The sequence below is a fragment of the Hyalella azteca genome, unplaced genomic scaffold (assembly GCF_000764305.2).
Source record: "Hyalella azteca isolate HAZT.00-mixed unplaced genomic scaffold, Hazt_2.0.2 contig980, whole genome shotgun sequence".
NCBI lineage: Eukaryota > Metazoa > Arthropoda > Malacostraca > Amphipoda > Hyalellidae > Hyalella > Hyalella azteca.
Window position 1 is genome coordinate 31,225 of NW_025931313.1, and position 22,586 is coordinate 53,810.

The 22,586-nt window shown below is 37.0% G+C and overlaps 1 protein-coding gene across 1 annotated transcript in view; it reads right to left on the bottom strand.

Moving 5' to 3' along the window:
• Window positions 1-22,586, bottom strand: part of LOC108680034 (protein kinase C, brain isozyme) — a 74,069-nt gene that overhangs the window by 3,002 nt on the left and 48,481 nt on the right. Inside the window, exons 11-15 of the mRNA XM_018168798.2 lie at window positions 21,676-21,828; window positions 21,129-21,220; window positions 20,196-20,397; window positions 18,547-18,579; window positions 17,787-17,927 (exon numbers count right to left, since the gene is read on the bottom strand). Of these exons, the coding sequence (XP_018024287.2) occupies window positions 17,787-17,927; window positions 18,547-18,579; window positions 20,196-20,397; window positions 21,129-21,220; window positions 21,676-21,828 (621 nt within the window). The remainder of the gene's footprint in view (window positions 1-17,786; window positions 17,928-18,546; window positions 18,580-20,195; window positions 20,398-21,128; window positions 21,221-21,675; window positions 21,829-22,586) is intronic.

The following is a 22,586-nucleotide window of genomic DNA, read 5'->3' on the forward strand; positions in this document are numbered from 1 at the left end:
ATTACAAGGTTATAGTTAAGTGCAAGTAATTAGCAAGGCAATAGAGCTCCACCACATAAACTATTAGTATAACAATACTAAGAAATCTTCTAAAGAAATGGATCAAAGAACGTCTGATGCTAACTATTCTAGATAAGGAAGAAAGGACTGCAACTCAGCCATTCGGATGATGGTAGCAAGTCTACGAATATTGAACTATGGAGCATCTGACTAAGATAAAATGTCATGGTCATTACATTCCCTTGAATACGATGATCGTCAGGTTTATCTGATAACCGTGAATACGTTTATCTGATAACCGATGGATCGTCAGGTTTATCTGATAACCGTGAATACGATAAAGTTCGATTCAAACCTTAGAACCACGATTGGTGGATGTATGTACGACATCGCGAGTCTCGAACCTCCTGGTTATCTAATAGAAAGTTATAATATCGAAAGTGAATAATATCTAATAGAAAGTTATACGGATAAGTTCATATTATAATATATTTATTCTATCTCAAACATCAATGTTGGACTAATAAGACGTATTTTAATCTTGGAACATCAAACTGACAACTAATGCTACTTGAGAAGTGATGCATAAGAAGGCAAAGGAATGCATATAAGATATTAAGTAGGACTTCAGCTCATCACAAGACGTCACATCACAACCACGCTCGTCTGCGCAGCAGAACAATAACTGCAGAGCAATAACTGCAGAGCAATAACTGCAGAGCAATAACTGCAGAGCAATAACTGCAGAGCAATAACTGCAGAGCAATAACTGCAGAACAATAACTGCAGAACATTAACTGCAAAGCAATAACTTCGGAGCAATAACTGCAGAACAATAACTTCGGAGCAATAACTGCAGAACAATAACTGCGGAACAGTAACTGCAGAACAATAACTGCAGAAAATGTCAAACAATAAGCGGCCTTCATCGCATAGAACTGCCATTTGCACATGCAGATACAGTACGTGCAGCCTATATGTAGGTACAGATTCGCCATGTGTACCATATTTTCAGGTGCAAATACGGTATGTGTTCAGTATTAGCACATACAGATACGCCATGTGTACCGTATTTGCAGGTACAGACACAGTATATGCACAATATATGCAGGTACAGACGCAGTATTTGCAGGTACAGACGCAGTAATCGCACAAAATTTGCAGAAGCAGATACGGGCGCACTAGGATTATCAAAAGGACAATACGTTCAATATGTTCACCTCAAAAAATATCAAACAAGTTGACTTTTTGTCGACCCTAATACTAGTATCCATGGAGCACTGAGAAAAATGTGCGGGTAATATTGTCCAGAGACAGAGAACGGAAGCAGCACTGGTACGCCCATTTGCAGGGTCAAACTGGGTCTGGATGACCCACTGCCTCGCCATTAGAAAAAGTCTCACACATTTCTCATGTGTGATGTAAGAAAGGCGTGTACAATGGTAAGCTTCATGCCCAGTATTGTCAAAAACGGTCAAGTCTTAGCACACATGACAAGGAATTAAAGAGACAATACAAAGATCATTCAAACAATCCTCGTATTTTGTCCTAAATGTTACTTTTGTTCAACTGATAAATTATCTTAAGCAAGAAACGCTAAATATTTTACGAAAAATTATAAGTCACGTCAATCGCACGCAAGCCTGTTCACTGTTCAGGGTCGCTTGATGACCTGTTCGGAGTTAATAAATATAAAGGATCAAAAGTACGGTAGCTACAGAATATTGTATACTAGGTGTAGAGGTGCATGCATAGATCTAAACCTGGTGATTAAAATACTACACTACAATAATATTCTTATGGCTAATCACCTACAATTTGCGTGGCTATAATTGTCCGCGGCTGGTGAACTCAAAATTGTATTCCAATCACAAGGACAAAATTTCGTCATCCAAAGCCACTGTCGTCCAAAAAATTTTTAGATGGACTTTAAAATTCGAAATATTAACACTATTTTTCCTTCGCCATTGACGTTAAATCTGTTTAGTGTGCTTAAAATCGCGATGATAAACACGCGCTTTTGCGTCCAAATATTAATTCTTGAGTATAATTCAGAACGCAAGTTAAATTTTCGTAGTTATGCAGATTTACGCGCCTTCCGTACGATATTCCGACGTAGATTGTAAAATCCGCGCACAGGCAAAGAAAACTTGAGTACTCATCTTGTAGATAGTGACGAAAAAATGGTTTTCCGTTGTATTTTTTATGAAAATATTTTTTCAGCTATCTTCAAAGTATTGAAGATCATAATTCTGTATGAAGATTCAACAATTAGTTCACCAAATCCTCAGACCTGAAAAAAAAAACAGATTATTTGGCACGTGTTTTCTACTTCTGCGCTTTTGGAATATTCTAGTCACAACTAAAAGGAAGAGTTAAGCACACAAAAATCTATTGCTCGACGTCAAATGAAAACCCTAGGATAAATTGGATCATGAGTTGAATTTTTTCAGCAATAACGCGATACCCTAGTGTTCGATACCTCAAAAAGCGATACTCCGGTAAGTGATGCACCAGTCCGCGATAGTCCCGATACCTTAATTAGTGCGCTATACCCCAGAGGCAGATAGCCCCGGTTAGTGATACCTCAGGACAAGATACCCGGTGCAGGGTATTTCTCGTCTTTCTCGAAAGTGGGCATAAATAACCCTTTTTGTGCCGATATGAAACTAAGATGGCCTAGTGCACCTAGCCCAGACTCTCCCTAGTTCACCTAGTAAATACTCTTCCTATAATGCATCTAGCCCAGACTCTCCCTAGTTCACCTAGTAAATACTCTTCCCATAATGCACCTAGCCCAGACTCTCCCTAGTTCACCTAGTAAATACTCTTCCTATAATGCATATAGCCCAGACTCTCCCTAGTTCACCTAGTAAATACTTTTCCTATTGAACCTAGTCCAACCTCTCCCTAGTGCACCTAGTAAAAAGTCTTCCTAATGCACCTAGTCCAGACTATCAGTGGACCAAGTCCAACCTCTCCCTTAGTGCACCTACTAGAGGCTCCACCTAATGCACCTACAAAAGACTTCACCAAGTGCACATAGACCGGACCAAAGCTCACCCTGGAAACTCCAAGTCTGTGAACGCAACCGAAGTTTCGATTTTAAATGAGGCATATTGTAACAATGAACATTAGCGGAAGACTGGAAGCATAGACGGAAGTTATAAGTCAGTAACTAATTTTTGGCAACAATGAGAGGAAGCTGAGAGAAAATCTTATATCGAACATGATGGCACGTTCCACATCTCTTTAAATATCAAACCTTCAAAGATTGTACACATCTTACGACATGTAGCGCCACAGGTAACATGTTATGCAGCATAAAGAACACCATGATGCTTTTGTCATGAATATGAGGAGCAGATTTACTGCATCGTCATTATAAATCTTGAATTCACAGGTAAGATTTACTTACTCGCTATCCATTAATTTGATGTACTACAAAGATAGATTTACGTACGTACTTGTTAGAACTTTTGATGAATTCACGGACCAACTTACTTATTTACTCGATCTTTATCTAATGTTGTTCATTTTACGAAAAGATTCATCTAAGTGAAAAGTGTTCAATCTAGCAAGAAAGTACTGAAACATTATTTCCTTAAAAATTGGTAAAAATGATTTCTATCCCTCATCAGTGGCAATAAACCATTCGTCGTTGCAATAAAATACAATGAATAAGTAGCATTTTTGAGTTCCGACATCTCCCGAAGAATACTCTAATATCTCTTTTATAAAATGGAACATGATAAAACATATTATAGTAACCATCTCCTATTTACCTGCAGTTAAGATACCATGCAATAGGTCGCACGCACACAACATAAAAACTGGACACAAGCTTTTGGATCATTTCTGGCAGAGCCGCTCAAGCTCTCTCCCTTTTTTAGCGTTAAAAAATCTCTATATAGGGTGTAGATGGTAGAGCCCAAGTAGCTTCTCTTTAATTTAACTGTATAGAAGTACTTTAAATACTTAGATTGCGGATTAATCATAATCCCCCCGATGGTTTTGAAGTAACGTATCGCTCAATGATTTTAGATAGCAGCGCCCCCGAAGCTTCCCTTCAGTTATAGAGAAACTTTTTACTCTAAAGGTTTGGTTGGAGTTTCCCCTGAAGCTCTACTGGGACCCCACGCCTCCACAAGATTTCATTGAAACCTCCAGAAGCTCCCTCTGGATCCCATGTCCCCCGTTCCCGCGTAGTGATATTCACTGAAAGGGTTTAATTTGAACCCCCTCCTCCTGAAGCTCCCCCTGTACCCACAGTAATTTTTCACACAAAGGGTTTATTTGAACCCCCTCCTGAATTTCCCCCTTTAACCCACAGTAATTTTTCACACGAATGGTTTAATTTGAACCCCCCTGAAACTACCCCAGTACCCACAGTAATTTTTCACACGAATGGTTTAATTTGAACCCCCCCTGATGCTCCCCCTTGACCCCCCACAGTAGTGAGGGTTGACATAATAGAACCCTGCGAAGGCCTCAGGGTCGATGTATTGCATGATCTTGGTGTCGCAGGGCGAGGGCTCCAGAGGGCACTGCCGGAACACTGGGTCAAAGTTCTCGCCCAACCGAGGGTTGCTCTGTCGTCGACGAGGGGAAAAGGGTAAGAAACGTCCAGAAATTACGCATCCATTTTATCGAATGTGTGAGACTTAAAAAAAGTATAGAGTGATGAATAAAAAATCATTTGACGTGTGAGAATTTTGAAGTAGATAGGAAGAGTCAATGAAAAACTTGCGTTGTTCAAGTTGGAATTGGTCGTTGATGCGATCTTCTTCAGGATGACAATAACAGTTAAGGTTTTTAGTTCCAGTAATAGTTACAGACCACCTCAGCCATGTTGACTCTTTCGCTGGTAGAGTTCTTAGTTACATTGGGTGTGTATTACGTCTTTTTTGTAGTCTCATTAAAAAAAAATTATTCATGAACCACGGAGCTTTTTAAGACGGGACTGAATACCTATACATAAATAGTGCACTTACTTGTTCATGGCTCATCGTGGCAAAAGCTTGTTTAATCAAAAGTCTTTCATTGATGACATGTCATGGTATGCGAATGATGTATGGGCTTCTATCCATCTATGTAATCGTATCAAGTCAGCTTACAATTATAAGATTAACAGGAGAATTGTGTGAAGTGTTTTAATGTAAACGTTGAATGATAAATGAGATGACACAGACAAATCACGTAGAACTGCAGAAACTAGCCAAAGGAGATAGTAAGAAGTAGGAAGAGCAACAAGCATCGTAATTCAACCATTGTAATGTATAAATCAACGCACAGCAGTTGATTCATCATCACTAATTAAAAAAACTCATTGCAACCCAATCATAGGCAGTTGATTGGGTACCCCCATAGTATTGGACATCACTCACAGAAATACAAGCGAAAGACATTACAACCAATCCAGAAATGTTGGACAAACAGCGAAACTATTTTCATAAGACGATTCGCGGAGAAGCGACACTCGATCAGTATTTTGTTGATGTATTGGAATAAACACACGCAAATTGGAACGCGTTAACAGCAGATTTTACATTCTATAATCACTCTAATCTTAAAGAACTTTCGTCTATACCAAACCATGGTACCAAATAGCGACGTATGATAGCAGATGGTGCTATTTTCTTAAATAATCTTCAAGAGTGAGAGAGGATGAGCACTGAACCGCTCCAGTGTCCTTAAAATATTATATAAAGGAGAGATAATTTTACTTAATTATCTGAAATTGTACTTGGAAAGTTTAAGCTAAATGCAGTGTTTAAAAAAAATCTTCAAGAAATTAGGGCTTCAATGACGCAGAGTCTGTATTTAAATATAAATCAAGATTCCCAAACTAATTAACACATAAACAACATGAATTGATTATTTAATTAAGCTTTGTAAGTTATGAGATGATTTTCTCGATTAATATATCGATTATTGCAATCGAGCCTTTTAAAAATGAACACTGAACATAATTATAAGATTATTTATGTTATAGAATTAAATAAAAGGAACGTTCGTACTCACACGATAAGAAATTATTAGAATAATAATGAGAAGGTCAAGAGCTGCTGGCTGCATGTATAATACAGGTTGGGGGGGTGGGCAGATACAACGAAACTCTACGGAGAGGGTACACCAACTCTCGGTATTTCAACTACTATAATGGAAAAACCCGGTAGCGTTCGATCAAATATAGGATTCAGGTATGAATAACATTACTACATAGAGAACAAATATATCCGATTGGACAAGACAGGGTTCAAATAATCTCTCAAGATCCAATGCTACTAAAGGGACTTAAATCGCATTCCGGTGCTGGGCACTAACTTCAAATAAACAAATAACTGAAGATATACCATTTTATCTTAGATTATATCCGCTAAACTGTTAAGTGGCAGAATAAACTTTTACAACGCATTAATAATTTTACTTTTTGACGTGGCCGAACGTTTTCGACTCCACGTGGTAATTTTAGGGAACGTTCACCACAAATATTTTAAATGTCACTATTTGACATTTACGGGGAATTTTACGAAAGTTTATTCAATTTTTTCAATTCTCCTTCTTATTGATATGCAAAGCCGCCATTGACCTCTCCTGATAGCTGGAGTATTTTTCTACGAAATGAATCCAAACGTCCCATATATAATGCAGTCAAATAACAATTCGAACATATTTTGCAATTATTCAAGGGCTGCGATATCATTATTGCATTGTATAAAATTTTAAGGTACTTTTTAATGTACTTTTCAGTGGAGAATCATCAGATTGAACATACGACGATAGTCTGTAATGATTGTATATTGATGAATAGCTGCCGGCTCCGTAAAGTATTCATTTTTAACAAAAAAAAATAAACAATAATACATATTAATAACTAATTACTACCGTGTGAAGCAATTAATTGGAATAAAAACAGAAAAAACACAACTTTGTGCAAAATGATATATTCAAATTAAGATAAATTAAAAACCAAGTGCATGAGAAAGTTCAATTAGTCTATGAAATAAAAAATGGTCCTTAATATACAGTACAATATATTTTGTGTCAAACTGAAACAAATTGTAAACAAATTTCCTGATATATACATTCACTTTCTGAAGATTATTCGCTAGATGGTCTCGTACTCTTCATACACAATTTGTAACGACTGTATTCCTTCTATTATAAAGTCAGGTTAATGTGAAATGTGTTACAAGTATACGATCAATGTAGTATTCATAATACGCATTAAATTGATCCAATATGCATTGAATTCATCTTGCACGCTTCAGAAATTCGCTGGCGACGAACAATGTAGGACCAAAAAGTGCGATGTTGAAGGCAACCGCAAAAGAATTTCTTACTCTAAGAGGAAATTATTGATAGTCTCGCTGAAATGTCGCATTTGTAATGATGTATTGCTTTTGTTGCGTTTCTTTTCAAGTTGCAGAAATTTCGAAGCATTCGAAACATAAATTGCTCACTAAAGAACACAAGAATGTAATTAATTGTTTAAACATAATATTCGCGCAATAAAAAGGCACTCTATATTTTTCCAAATTAACATATAGCTAGATAGGTCACATTAAAATTCATAAAAACAAGCTGTTATGCCATAATATAGCGAATAACTTCATGTTTAGTCCTACAAAATCAGCGCAAATCGTGCATAACTGCAAGAATTTTAAATCATTCACGCTTTAAAATTTCAATCTATTTTAAATCTTTTACTCACACTAATCTTTACACCAAATCACTTTGCCGTAGACATCACAAGCTGCGAACTTCAATAGGTATTTACATCATAGAATTTATCCACCAAAGTATGAGTTATATGATCATATCAAGCATGAGTTATATGATCATATCAAGCATGAGTTATATGATCATATCAAGCATGAGTTATATGATCATATCAAGCATGAGTTATATGATCATATCAAGCATGAGTTATATGATCATATCAAGCATGAGTTATATGATCATATCAAGCATGAGTTATATGATCATATGAAGCTCATTACTTTAGTTCTACACACTAATCGTTCTTTTAATTTATTAATATATTAACCATAAACAAAGTCGCTTTGTCAATTTTGATAACAAAAGAAAACAAGAAATTAACAATTCTGGAAGTTTAGTAGAAATTAATCTAGTTAAAACGCGTCAAATTTCAGATTAATCGCTAAATTAATGGTCACGAGAAGATAAAACTAATTTGAATCTTTGCCAATTATGAAAAGGGGTATTGCAAAATTTTGATTTCATTACTATAAGAAGACTTATAGAAATGGTTTAATATAAGATTCATGAGGCAGGACATACGACTATTTAGCAAGTAAGGCCATGAGAAAAGTATACTGAACCTAAAATAGACTTAGGTAAATAATATTGCACCATACAATCACTATATGTAACGGCGTGGAACTTTTAGTCTATTTCAAAGTCCAATGCTTTCGATGGAGTAAATACCGATACGAATTATAACAGAGTTTATATATATTGTAAATCAAATGCAGAAATTTGCACCACATCTCTGCAACCGTTAAAAAATGTATCTTCGTCAGTAAAAAATCAGCTGCCGCTCCTTTGGCATGAATAATATCAGAAATATTCAAATTAAATAGATTATTTTGCAAGGAGTTCAGGGAAATTCGAGGACTTCAGGGAAATTTGAAGAGTTCAGGGAAATTCGAGGACTTCAGGGAAATTACGAACACATTGCTCATCGCGAACACATTGTTTATCGCAAACACATTGTTTATCACGAACACATTGTTTATTACGAACACATTGTTTATCACGAACACATTGCTCATCGCAACCACATTTCTCAGTGTGCATAATAATCAATTGAAAACAATTAAGCAAGGACACGATTGAGACAAAAATTATCAGAATGTGCGAATTTTGAGGGAAATTCCCCATTGAAGTTCCGCCGAAATTTAATGAAGAGATGATAACAACAAAAATTTATAAAAAATAGCGTACAAAAAAAAAACAGTAAATTTCATAGTACGTGAATAATAATAGTTCATTATAGTACTCAACATGGGATATGAAAGGTTGCGTAGGAATAGAAGTTATAAAGAGGAATGACGTTAAGGTGAAACGAACCGTGCTAAGTACAGTTTAAATAACATACGTGATAACAGATAACGCACGTGTTAAAATATAGCAAAAATTTATTTACATTATTGAAAAAGATGAAGTTTTCGAGGAATAAAATCGAATATAAAAATTTAAAATTTGGCAGCAGCTTGGTTGAAAATGTACACAAATAAAAGCAACAAGCGAGCAAATCGAGACCACGCAGAGTGGGTGTGCGATGTACGTCGAAGCGCCGTCACCACAACGTATGTGAGACGTCCGTAGAGTTTGTGGGGGCGTTGGTGGAAGTTGGGGAGCGTTGGTGGAAGTTGGGGAGCATCGGTGGAAGTTGGGGAGCGTCGGTGGAAGTTGGGGAGCGTCGGTGGAAGTTGGGGAGCATCGGTGTAAGTTGGGGAGCGTCGGTGTAAGTTGGGGAGCGTCGGTGGAAGTTGGGGAGCATCGGTGGAAGTTGAAGGAAGCCGTTGTAGTTTAGAGAGCAGAGTGACATCGATGGAGATTGAGGGACGACAGTAGAGTTGAAGAAACTTTGGCAGGGACGGTGGGACCGAAGGGACCAGGCAGGGGACCAGGCAGTCCCACGAAGCGCATTTTTTTCGCCCGTCGTCGGTGAGTTTGAAAGTCCAGAAGTGGGTCAGAGTTCATCGAAGATGAGGGATGAACGAGGGATGGCCGAGGGATGGCCGATGGATGGCCGAGGGATGACCGAGGGATGACCGATGGATGGCCGAGGGATGACCGATGGATGGCCGAGGGATGGCCGAGGGATGGCCGAGGGATGACCGATGGATGGCCGAGGGATGACCGAGGGATGGCCGAGGGATGGCCGAGGGATGACCCAGATTTTAAATAAACCAAGCCGAGAAGAGAGGGAGGAGTTCGTAAAAAAGGGATGAAAAAGATGAGAATTTGAATGAAAGGAATATTTTATCACATAAATTGAGGTTTATATAAAAAATAAAAGTGCGTTAAGAAGAAAATGAACCAAGTTGATTACGTCGGGAGTTACGAGAAGAAAATTCAATGAATGATGAAAAGAATTGATGTTGCAAAAAAGATGATGGATGTTGAAATTAGGTTGAAAATAAGGATTAGTGGCTTAGTTGAGTGAAACAAACGAGGACACCCACGAGCAGGCGAAGGTTTGAAGAATAAGAAGCAAAAATTGAACAATATTCCGCGCAGGAGGATTTATTTATATTGAAGTCGAGATAAAGATAAGAAGATGGTGAGGATCAAAATACATTTGGGGAAAGTTTGAAGAAAGCGAATAAAGCGTTCGGCGTTTGTTTGCAGGGAAATTGATCGTGAGATGACGGGCGAGACGGGTTTGTTAACGGGTGGGTATGACGGGCGAATATGACGGGTTAGTATGACGGGTTTATTAACGGGTGGGTATGACGAATCGGTGAACGGGTGAGTTTGCCGCAGGACGGGGCAGAGGAGGGGTGGGAGGGGGGGTGGAGATTAAATTCATTAGTGGCTGGTATTTAATATAAAAACTAATACTATACAAAAAATCAAAATATACAGAGTAACAGAATAAAATAAAATAAAAATTAAAATTCATGAGGTGACCAAGTTCAAAACTAAATTAAGTAAAGAAGCATCAAGCATGCATGGAATAATACGAAAAAAAGGTATGTGTGACCAATAAGGATATTGTCCATGAAATCGATGCTCAGTAATGAAAATAGATTTTGAAACACAAAACAAACGAAGCTACTAAAATACTATCAAAAACACTGCTACAAAATAAAAAGCTAAAAAATCTAAACCATTTTCTTGATAAACAAAATTAATTTGATTTCACATTATTTGAATTAGCAGACTTTTTTCATTTATTTTTTCCTACACATGAAAAGCCTAACCAGACCTACACATGGAGAGCCTAACCAGACCTACACATGGAGAGCCTAACTAGACCTACACATAGAATATACAAAAATTTTACCATAAGAAAAATTACAGAACTTTATAACGTTGAAATTAGCCTGCATTAGAAGGAGGTATAAAACGTTTATTAGCGTCCCTCCGAAGTTGGAAAGATGTTACGTTCGTAGTTCGGTGTTAGTGGCGATTGAAAGCGGTCAGAAAGTGATTTATTCATACTAATTGTACTGAAATTCAATTGCACTAATTCAGGGTAAAGTATTTCCAAGACGGGGAATAGTGTTCAGGAAAAGATGTTATTGCTTTCCAAAGTTAACGAAAATTGGGCGTGAAGGCAGTTGCTAATGCAAGTTGTTAGTTGTTATAAAAACAGTGAACGCAGTTTGTTAGTGTTTGTTGTAAAGCATCATTGAAAATTCGATGACATTCACATTTTGTTGATATAACATTTCAACATTGACATGTTGCGTCTAACATAAGAGATGACAGGAGGCAGCTTGAGACAAATACACCATTTAATGTTATTACACTAATGTTTATTCAACATGAAGGGTTATGTAAAAGAAACAAGTATGAACTTTGTTTTGAACTACATGCAATAGAATTTTATTATATTGTGCTGACCAAATATTTTCAACTTTTTCACCTATTTTTTTAAATAATCAAAAAAAAAATTCTGACAATCTTAGGTAGGAATAAAATTGGAACAATTCAGATATGAATAAAAACACAAGAATTCACGTATAAACATCATTTTAGCCAAATTAATACTTATGCAATTATATAGTTAGGAATATTTCATGATTATTATTAAAGCGACTATAGTTCCGAAACAAAAGTTACTTTGTGCCAAAGTTAATCTTGAGCATATTAGTGGTAGATTAAACATAGAGGTTGGAGATAGTCAGGCATGTATTATAAGATTTAACTCAACAATACACGGTAAATATTGTTTAGCATTACAAAAATTGTTAGTAGTTATAGAACAGCCTTTGACCTAACCATTCCTTGCTACCTCATCATGCATATAAATAATCAAATATTACACAATAAAGATGCGTTACAAGTCTTAACAGATATTAGCTCCTAACGAGAAGTAATTCATCAGATTATTAAGTTAAGAAATTCAATAGCAGAATTCTTGCAATAAACCTATCAATGTCAGTACGAATAATATTGCAATCACGTGAAAATCCTTTCATATTTTAACCAGATATCCTAGAAACTTGAGCATCGTCAAGTAAAATGTCGGAAAATACTAAACACAGAACAAATAAATCATCCCATTAAAGATAAAATAATAGGAAAGAAGTTTAATAATAAAAAAGTGAGCATAGCTTCAAGTCGTAAACCTTTCCAATAAAGAATTAAATATAGGATAACGACTTAAAAGTAAAACTGTTTCAATTAAATCGCTTGAACAACGCAGCCGAGTTGAAAAGTTCAGTTACAGCTTGCGAAAATTGTGTTCTTGGTTAAGAGTTAATTTGTTCGGAAGAAATTATTTATAAATAACGTAGAAATATTTTCCTATTGAAATGCAGGTAGTGTATCAGTTTCAGGAGATACCTTGTCAAAAAGTATACAGGAGAGTGTTGACGTTACGTCGTAAGAATTGCATTAATTGTGTTCGTAAGTTTCAGTAATCAAATGAATACCACCACAATAAAAAGTTGACATCTTAAAATTACCACCACAATAAAATATTGACATCTTAAAATAAGTTACAAGTTAATCCCAACGGGGAATAATACCTCAGACGCAATAAAGTGAGCGTAGAATTACCACGTTAGTCGCGTAAAAAAAACTATTCATGCTAATCCGTTGTGGAGGCGTAGAAGTATGAAGCGAGTTGGAAACATGGCGTCTGGAGTAATAACGCAGAAATCCTGGATTACATAAAGTGATAGAATAAATGGAAGACAAATAACGTACCACGCATGCGATTGTGCAGTTAAATATACTTAATATTAGAAGACAGAATTTGCTTGCTTATACACGTGCGGTTAATGACCAGAGGATTCATTGACTTAAATTATCAGAGTGGAACAATTCTTCAGATGACGTTGGTAGATTGAACGGCAGGTTTCAGGAAGTAGTTCTAGTTTATTAACGATTTTTCGAGTGCAACAAACATTCATTTTCAAGTTACAAGAAGCAATAAATATTGACATTTTGGTGAAAATAAGTACACAATATGGGTGAATAGGATGTAACAGTAAAATTTTGAGCCAGAGAAATCACTCTGAAAACTCTCTCAGAGTTCAGACAAATCCAGCAGTTAGGAGACAGGTAGCTGGAGTGCGTAGAGATGAGTGGTTCAGCTATCATCGGTCGGTTGATGTCAGGCCGCTGCTTGAGCGAACCTAGCGATTTATTGTATTGTAGCAACGACCGCTGACAAGCAGTGGTCCGATCGAGTCCAGCTATCTCCTAACTGCCGGATTTGTCTGAACTCTGAGAGAGCTTTCGCAGTGATTTCTCTGATTCAAAATTTTACTGTTATATTCTATTCACGCATATTGTGTAGTTATTTCCACAAAATATTTAATATTTAATGCGTCTTGTAACTCGAAAATAAATGTTTGTTGCATTCGAAACGTCGTTGATAAACTAAAACTACTTCCTGAAATATGCCATCCGATATACCAACTTAATCTGAAAAATTGTTCCACTCTTCGACAATTTAAATCAATTGTACTTAATACAATACGTACGAAGTAAAGGCAAGCCTATTAATAGCCGCATGTTATATACTACATGCATACGGATATTTACAACTGAGACATGAACAATGTGGCTGCATGCAATAATAGTACGGCAAAAGGGATTAAAACATGCATTTAAATGCAATTGGCATTCACAATACGTCTGCTACTTACAATACGGTTAATGGTATCATGCAGTATAGTGCAATAATCAATACAAGATACAAGTCAATGGTATTGAAATGAGCGAGTATACGAGGTTGACACGTTTTCATGTACCGCAAGTTCAACGAACAACACAGAACAAGTTTGAAAACAAAACCGGCGAGACCTAAAGAACAGGATTAGCTTGTTGCTCCAGGCCAACAACTTCAAGCGGCGAACTTGAAAACCCAGTTCAGGATTTCAAAAACTTGGAGAGAAAGAGTGTACGTTTTCCAGGAGCAGCGAAAATTTTGTTGATTTTAAAGTGCATTGGAATTTGAATATTTGGGAGTTAAGTTAATGAAATATTGATTGCGAATACATTTGTACATGGTTCACGTAACATGATAGGAGTTGGGCTTTTATGATGTTTGTTTGAAGGAATATTTTGGGCCAAAGAAGAGTGGAGAATGCATTGAGGGAACAAATTCTAAGGTATAGGGACAAATTCATTGGTATAGGGACAAACCATATGGTATAGGGAGAAATTAAATGGTATAGGGTCAAATCCTATGGTATAGGGAGAAATTCTTTGGTATAGGGACAAATTCTGTGGAATGTTGGAACATATTAAAATGAAAAGTTTAACTTTAACTGCATTATTATTTACCTCAAGAAATTACATTTCCTTTAATTTTCAGTCCTAAAATTAAGGTTGCCCAGCGATCGTTCCAACTTACGATGTATACGAGACCAACGACACCGGAAATGTTCTCTCCCTTATTCCATCTCAAATTCATCGAGCGACCGAATTGATTACTTATTAATATTTTAAAGACGATTAACAAATCAGCGCTTACATACAGTAGCGTTGGCGTAAACGCAAAATATATACATATTTTTGTCACTATAACTTCCAACAATTTCACAGCAAATTTGAGACCTTCATTTGATATAATTTACCAGAACAAGTTAATGGAATTATTGTGCATGCGTTTTGATGTTATATAGAAAACAAAACCTTCGCCAAGAACAAGACAGCACGAATATTTGAAAAATTTGTATATTATAAGAAGTGAAAGACATGAATAGAATATAAAAAAAAGTGTTTTAGCAGGTCAAGTTTTAGGTTGAAATGAAGCCTCCCATAGCCTGACGCACATTTCGTACACCACACGTCATCACGAAATACAAATTTCCACGATAACGACCCGAACAACAACGACACGAACGACATCACGAATAAGCGAACGAATATAGCAACTTACGAATCAAGAAACACGAATTAGATAAACTGAAAAATAAGGTAGAATAAAGAGAAGCGAAGTACCACAAAAATATCACTGAAATGGAGACAGCACGGAACAGTGATGATGACAGTGAATGAACTCGGGTGATGGTGACGAGAAAGTGGTGAGATCTCACATCATCTCATAAACATAACATAAAATATCGCCATATTTTCATTGTAAATGGCGATGCGATGGTTATCGACGATAACGTGTTTAATTTTCTTGGCTGTTATATACTTAGTTCAATTGTTATTAAAGCAAATGAATGAACTGCGATGACAATGAATGTGTGAGTGCGTGTGGTGTGTGCATGCGTGTGATTTTGCGTGTAGTGAAGGAGTGATGATCTAGCGTTGATTCTTATCAATAACTCATCATTGATAAATGTAAAAGCTAGCATAGACCAGTAGATGAAAAATAGTTAACTATAAAAGAATAATATTATAGAGAACTATAAATCACCAATATTACTAAATATGAATGATTAACATCAGTGAAAAATTAAAGACCAGCGAAGGCTGTGAGTTTGATCTGTAGTTATAGTTACTATCAACTAGCTCAACTGAAGGAAGCGTCTGAGTGCTTGCTTTGTTTGTGGTGAATCAAGCAATAAATTAACTAATACTTAAATAATAATTATTTAATGCAAGCAAGCAGCCAATAGTATTGAGAATATTTGAACTAAATTATAAATATTCCTGCGTGACTCACAGAGAAATGAGTGAGTCAAGACGTGACCGAAATTCACTGCATTCTCTAGCTATTTCCTGACATACTAACCCTCGGGGTGAGTCAGGTTGACCCAGTAGAGTGGATCATGGAATGAAAGTGTGTCATCTTGACTCACTCATTTCTCTGCTATAAGCACACGTCATCACTGTCATGTATTGCTAAGGAACACGTCCAGTCAAGAGCTCATCTATGCTACCGCTACAATGTCCTCGTCATGACAGGCCGCTACAGCAGCTACAGTTACTTGCGTAGCCTCAAGCATTGTTCACTAATTAACATCTTAAAAGGAAATATTTTATAAAAAGCTTAATTAATTATTGACCGAAATAATTAATGTTTATGCATCAAAATTGTAAAATTTTGTAATTACAAAGCAAGGTTTTCGAGACGACGATCAAAAGTTAGTGTGGAATGCTTGAAGCTTCGCCCAGTCCTTTAGCTCAGCTCGGCAAGTGCTTTAATAAAGCGATCAGTTCAAATAAGTAATTAATAATTAGAGGAATGCATTCCCCTCACTAACCTGAGATCCTCACGAGGGCTAGACTAACTTAACCTCACAAAGCTTCACTTACGTCAGAGGTATGATCAGGAATAGGTTCTTATATTAATGGTATGATCAGTATTAGTTATTACTCTAATTACCAATGATGTCATGCCAATCGAATCTTTAGTAATCCTAACAATACCTAAATTGTTTTGGTAATTAGGTCTCCTGAACAAAATATGATATTATAGCTTTTAACTATCCCGAAATATCAATATATGTAATTTGATCTCGCGTTATCTGAAAAATACCGATATTATCCAGTCATTAGTTATCCCTAAATACCGACATTATTCAGTCAATAGTTATCCCGAAATACTGACATTATTCAGTCATTAGTTATCCCGAAATACCGTTATTATCCAGTCATTAGTTATCCCGAAATACCGATATTATCCAGTCATTAGTTATCCCGAAATACCGATATTATCCAGTCATTAGTTATCCCGAAATACCGATATTATCCAGTCATTAGTAATCCCGAAATACCGATATTATTCAGTCATTAGTTATCCCGAAATACCGATATAATTCATTCTTTAGTTATCCCGAAATACCGATATAATTCATTCTTTAGTCATCCCGAAACGCAAAAAAGGTTTAGTCCCAACTTTGTCCCAAATACCACCAAGCTTTGGTTGTTAGTTATGCAGAAAACCCCCCAAAATTTAGTTACAAGTACTTCTGAAACACTAACATTACTTCGTACAGCTTAACAACCCGCAGCAAACGTATGGTAATCTAAACGTAAAGTGATGATGTCAAGTTTTGGGCAGACGAGCTTGAGAGAGAAACTTAGAGAACCAGAACCTTACGCTAGAATTTACGGTGCTTGCACACGAGACAACTAGTGGCGGCCAGTGTCACCAGCACTAATAATAGTGCTATTGGCTACGTGTATAGGCGCTACTGGCCACGGAATGACCAGTGGTCGTTTACACAAGGCCAGCAGCACGGTAAACTGTGGCGGTTAGTATACAAGAGTTAAACTGGCCGCCACTTCTGGCCACGTGTACAAGCATCATAACACCTTAACACCCTAACCCGCGAGAAAGTCAGATCCTAACTCTGGAAGTTACACTCTAACTTGTGAGACAGTCAGATCCTACACTTAGAAAATAAGTGGGTCAGAATAACCCACTTAGCTTGAGGCAACGGCCTTTCCCGAGATAAATGCATCAGATTAGCTCACTATCAGTTTTTTTAGTCATAATGACCGAGCCGTGACACACTCACGTGAGTCACATCATACTCGCACACAGCCGTGACTCCCATAAGTAGATCACACTGACCCACTTATTTATCTTGACACAAAGGATGGTCCAGGAATAAGTATAGCACTAGTAGTATAGTACAGCAGTAGTAGTATAGTATAGCACTCACGATTTTGGGCTTGAAGGGCGGCTGGACTTCTCTGTTCTCGAGGCGCCCCCAGTCGATGCGGCGGTAGAACAAGTGCGTCCTGATGTCTTCCTCCCCCGTGGGCCCGCAGCCCAGCCTCTTAGCGGGCTGCTTCGTCAGCAGCTGACGGGAGGACAGTAATAAATTAATTCTAAAAATAAAACGGAATAAATTAAAAAGAAATCATGAACAATAACTGATCATCGGTAGGAATTTTTTCGGTCCTCAGATTCAATGAAAAAATTTCGAACACTAAAAGTCTTTCTGACTTCCATGAAAAAATATCATAAATAATAAGAAGAATGCCAAAAATATCGCTAATAAACTCAAGCAGAGGTCTTTAGAATCTTTGCAGAGGTTCATTAGATTCCTTTTAGACGACCTTAGACTCCTTTCAGAAGGGCTTAGGGAAGGAGTCCTAATGTATAAAACGCCACCACCACCTCACGCTCTTGCAGAGGTCCTTGGAGAGGGACTTAGGATAAGAGTCCTATAATGTATGAAATACGATCAATGACTCACTCCCTAACAGAGGTCCTAAGACTTGGAGTAGGACTAGCAATTCATACAACACAGTGAGTTACTCACGGCCTTGCAGAGGTCCTTAGCCTCCTTGGATAGCGACTTGAGGTAGGAGACGCCATTTAACAAGGCAATATACTCACGCCCTTGCAGAGGTCCTTACTCTCCTTCGACAGGGACTTTGGGTAGGAGACGCAATGTAACAAGGCCTTCTACTCACGCCCTTGCAGAGGTCCTTAGAGCACTGGATGATCTGGGATACGGAAGGAGTACTAAGAGAATGGTTGTAGTGGGTAATGATCTGCTATATGTAGGGAGTGGTACAATGGTGTTAGGGAATTGAAACTACAGATTTCAAGAGAGTGTTTTCGGAAGTGTCTTTCATTGCAAGCCTTTGTTGGGGTCCACGTTAAAGTACTATAAGTACGGCTGGACGAACCTGGACAACCCCAGCAATGGTACCAAGATCAGGAATGGTAGTAGATGATATGCACCACGTACCAATTTGTGTACTACTACCAAGTCCATCAGTGGTACCGTAAGGTTCAGTACATCTTATAGTCGATTCTGGTGTATCAAAGCAGCAGATTGTTTATTCCAAATAATGTAGCACCAATAATTATCTATTGAATGAAAACAACAATTTATTAAACCTTGTTCAATAAATCGTGTCCGAATGACCACTCCCACCGGCGGTTAAGACAAGAAAAAATTGCGTCACGATGTTGTGTATTGAGCGAAACAAACTGTCTTAAAATTTTTTCACGTCTATGAATGAGGAAAAACCAGAACGGAGGCTGTGGGCTTGTCAAGTAGAACGTTGATAAGTTCAACATTTTCCTGGGAGCAGTAAAGTGTATAAACCTTTGGTAACGCGTTGGTGTTGAATGAAGAATTAAGTTAGGAACTGGAGTATATTAGAGAAAAACTTCTGAGCGAAAGACATAAACAAGTTGAGTTGAAGGCGAGTCGAAAAAATAATTTGAAATGTGAACGATGCATTAGTGAAAAATATAACTCAGGACTGACTGCAGTGAGTGTCAGAGAGAGAGCATTTTCTCATCGACAAAAACGTGAAGTTACGGACATACGGACGGACAGAAAGACGGACAGAAAGACGGACATGACGAGCACATAAGCGCCTTTTTTCCATAAATGAGAAAATGAGCTAAAAATGAATAATTTTATTTTTTTAAAGAAGAATAAGTAAATTCAGCAAATTTTCAATAAAACCGTAGAGGCCATTCATCAGTTCATCCAGCTAGTGTACGATATGTTTCCACTGAATATATGTTAAATGATTTTTTTTCATTTAAATTCTTGGAAAGCAGTCGTTCTAAGCAGACTAATGGTATAAACATTTCAAACGTCAATGATGCATCAAATAAAATTGATTTCATTTTACAAATAGATAATGGTAACCACAGGTGCTATGCATGTTTGAATTAATACATGTATGTATTAATTCAACCATGGGTACTTATGTATTCCGGAGTTATACTCTTAGCTTCTAAATTTCATATGAACTTGCGATTTAAGCAGACTATTTACATAAGTATTCCAAATATTAATAATGTATGATATAAATTTGGTTAAATTTGCTAGATAATGACCTTGGGTGCAATGAAGTCCGGAGTTCCACTCTAATATTCTAATATTTTATGTGAACTTGCGATTTAAGCAGACTCTAAATACTAATGATATATTAAATAAAATAGCTTCAATTTCCTAAAAAGATAATAACCTCGGCGCGATGTAGTCCGGAGTTCCACTCTTTTCTTCTAAATTTTATGTGAACTTGCGATTAGGGCAGACTCTAAATATCAATGAATTATTAAATAAATTTTGTTAAATTTCCTAGACAATGACCTCAGGCGCAATGTAGTCCGGAGTGCCGCAGAAAGTCTTGGTTGTTGTGTCGCCAGAAATTCCTTCCTTGCACATGCCGAAGTCTGCTATCTTGACGTGACCGTCCTGGTCCAGCAAGACGTTGTCAAGCTTCAGGTCGCGGTAGATGATGTTGCGCGAGTGCAGGTAGAATAAACCGATGGCGATCTCCGCTGCGTAGAACCTTCGGCACAAAGTAGGTCGTTAGAAATTAAAAAGTCAAAATAATCCGACAAAAAATCACCATATTGTTGAATACTTTCCCAGTTATGAAACGAAAAGTCGGTCAAAAATACGTGATAATGATAAGAAACGAATGAAGTAGAATTATCACGAAAGCTACGCACTAGGTAGGAATAACATATAAATAAGAAATATGCATGGAGCTTTTGAAAAGATTCAGCCAGTGACATACAAAGATACAGAAAGATCTGAACGACGTCGGTCAGGATTAGGCTATGTTTTATGTTAAGTTAGGTTATGATATGATAGGTTATGTTATGATAGGTTATATTATGGTAGGCTATTTTATGATAGGTTATATTATGGTAGGCTATTTTATGATAGGTTATATTATGATAGATTATGTTATGATAGGTTATGCTATGATAGGTTATGTTATGGTAGGCTATGTTATGATAGGTTATGCTATGATAGGTTATGTTATGATAGGTTATGTTTTGATAGGTTATGTGAGGATAAATTCTGTCCTGTTATATTATGCTAGGTTATGTTTCTAATGCTAGGTTATTTTATCTTAGATTTTGCTAGGTTATGTTACGTTTGTTATGCTACAGGTAGGTTATGTCATGTAAGGTTCTGCTAGCAGCTAGTATATAGGCGAAGCTAGGTTAAGGATAAATTGCGCTAAGTAATGCTAGGTTATGTTAGTTGAGTAGGTAGGTTATCACTCACACAGCGACGGGTTCCTTGAACTTGCCGCACTGTTGGATCTGGAACATCAGGTCGCCTCCGTTGACATACTCCATGACGAAGTACAGGCGGTCCTGTCAACACAAGACGTCTTCAATTGTGTTGACACTATACGGGGTGGATGCTGTTGACATCTTAGTACACAATAAACAAGTTGGTAAACATTTCAAAATGCTGAGTTAGCAACTAAATTACGAAATATATTGTTTCAAACTTAGGACTAATTAAGAAGTTGCTTTACGGTACTCATAATCCAGAACGCATATTATAACATTTATATTTTCTCTAGTGCTATACTGCTATTCGTACGACACTACCACAATTCTCGCGTTGTTGGAGCTGCTGTTGTTTTGGCTGCTCACTGGAGGAGTGCTTATACCGCGTGTCCTAATGCTATAGCTACGTACTAATGCTATAGCTACGGCGCTCACCATGGTCTGCAAGTGTCCTAATGCTATAGCTACGTACTAATGCTATAGCTACGTACTAATGCTATACCTACGTACTAATGCTATAGCTACGGGCTGACCATGGTCTGGAAGCAGGAGTGCAGCTGTACCAGGAAGGGAGGCTTGCCAGCGAGCGCGAGCACCCGCTTCTCTATCATGGTACACTCGACGTCATCGTCCTGGATGATGATGTCTTTCTTCAGGATCTTGATGGCGTACAGCTCGTCTGTGCCCTGCCATTTATATATAATTTACGTGAATTAAAGAAGATTAGCTGAGATAGAAAGTAAATGAATAAATAAATAAATTAAGGGAAATTTTTTAGAATGGGTATAACAATTACGTAAATGAAAGATAATTTTCCAAACGAAAAAGACTTGAAATTTTAGAAGTTGAGAGAATTTCAAAGTTCGAGTTTTTCAAATCGTGATTTATTATAGAAAATATTTCCTCAAACGTCGAACTTCCATAACAAGCATTTCCATAAAATCCCATGCGTCCGCGGCCTGACATCAAAACATTCTCAAGAAGGCCAAGAATTTCAAAGAAGCGAAATTTCTGAGTACAAAATTGTAGTGAAATCGCTATATATTCGTAATTCTTTCAAGTTTATTCATCTTAACCCGCCACATCTATCTTATTCACCGTAATTCACCACATACAGCTTAATCACCTTAACTCTCACAACTCTAATAAACCTTGGCAATTATTATTCCTATAATTATAATTTCAAAATTATTTTTCAAGTGTAATTCACTGAAATTATTACCGAAAAAATTCCCATATCACACTGACGCTCACAGCGTCCAATTATAACAACATTACCGGAGCTCAGCCTGCAGCTAATGTTCTTACGTCAGAAATTCACTAACAATTCGCTAAGTAATATTACTTAAAACATTTTCTTATTAAACTGCAGAATCTGGCAGCTAAATAATTATAAAGAATACAGAAAAAGCTGAAGTTTAGGCCTACGTTGCCTGCAGCGACA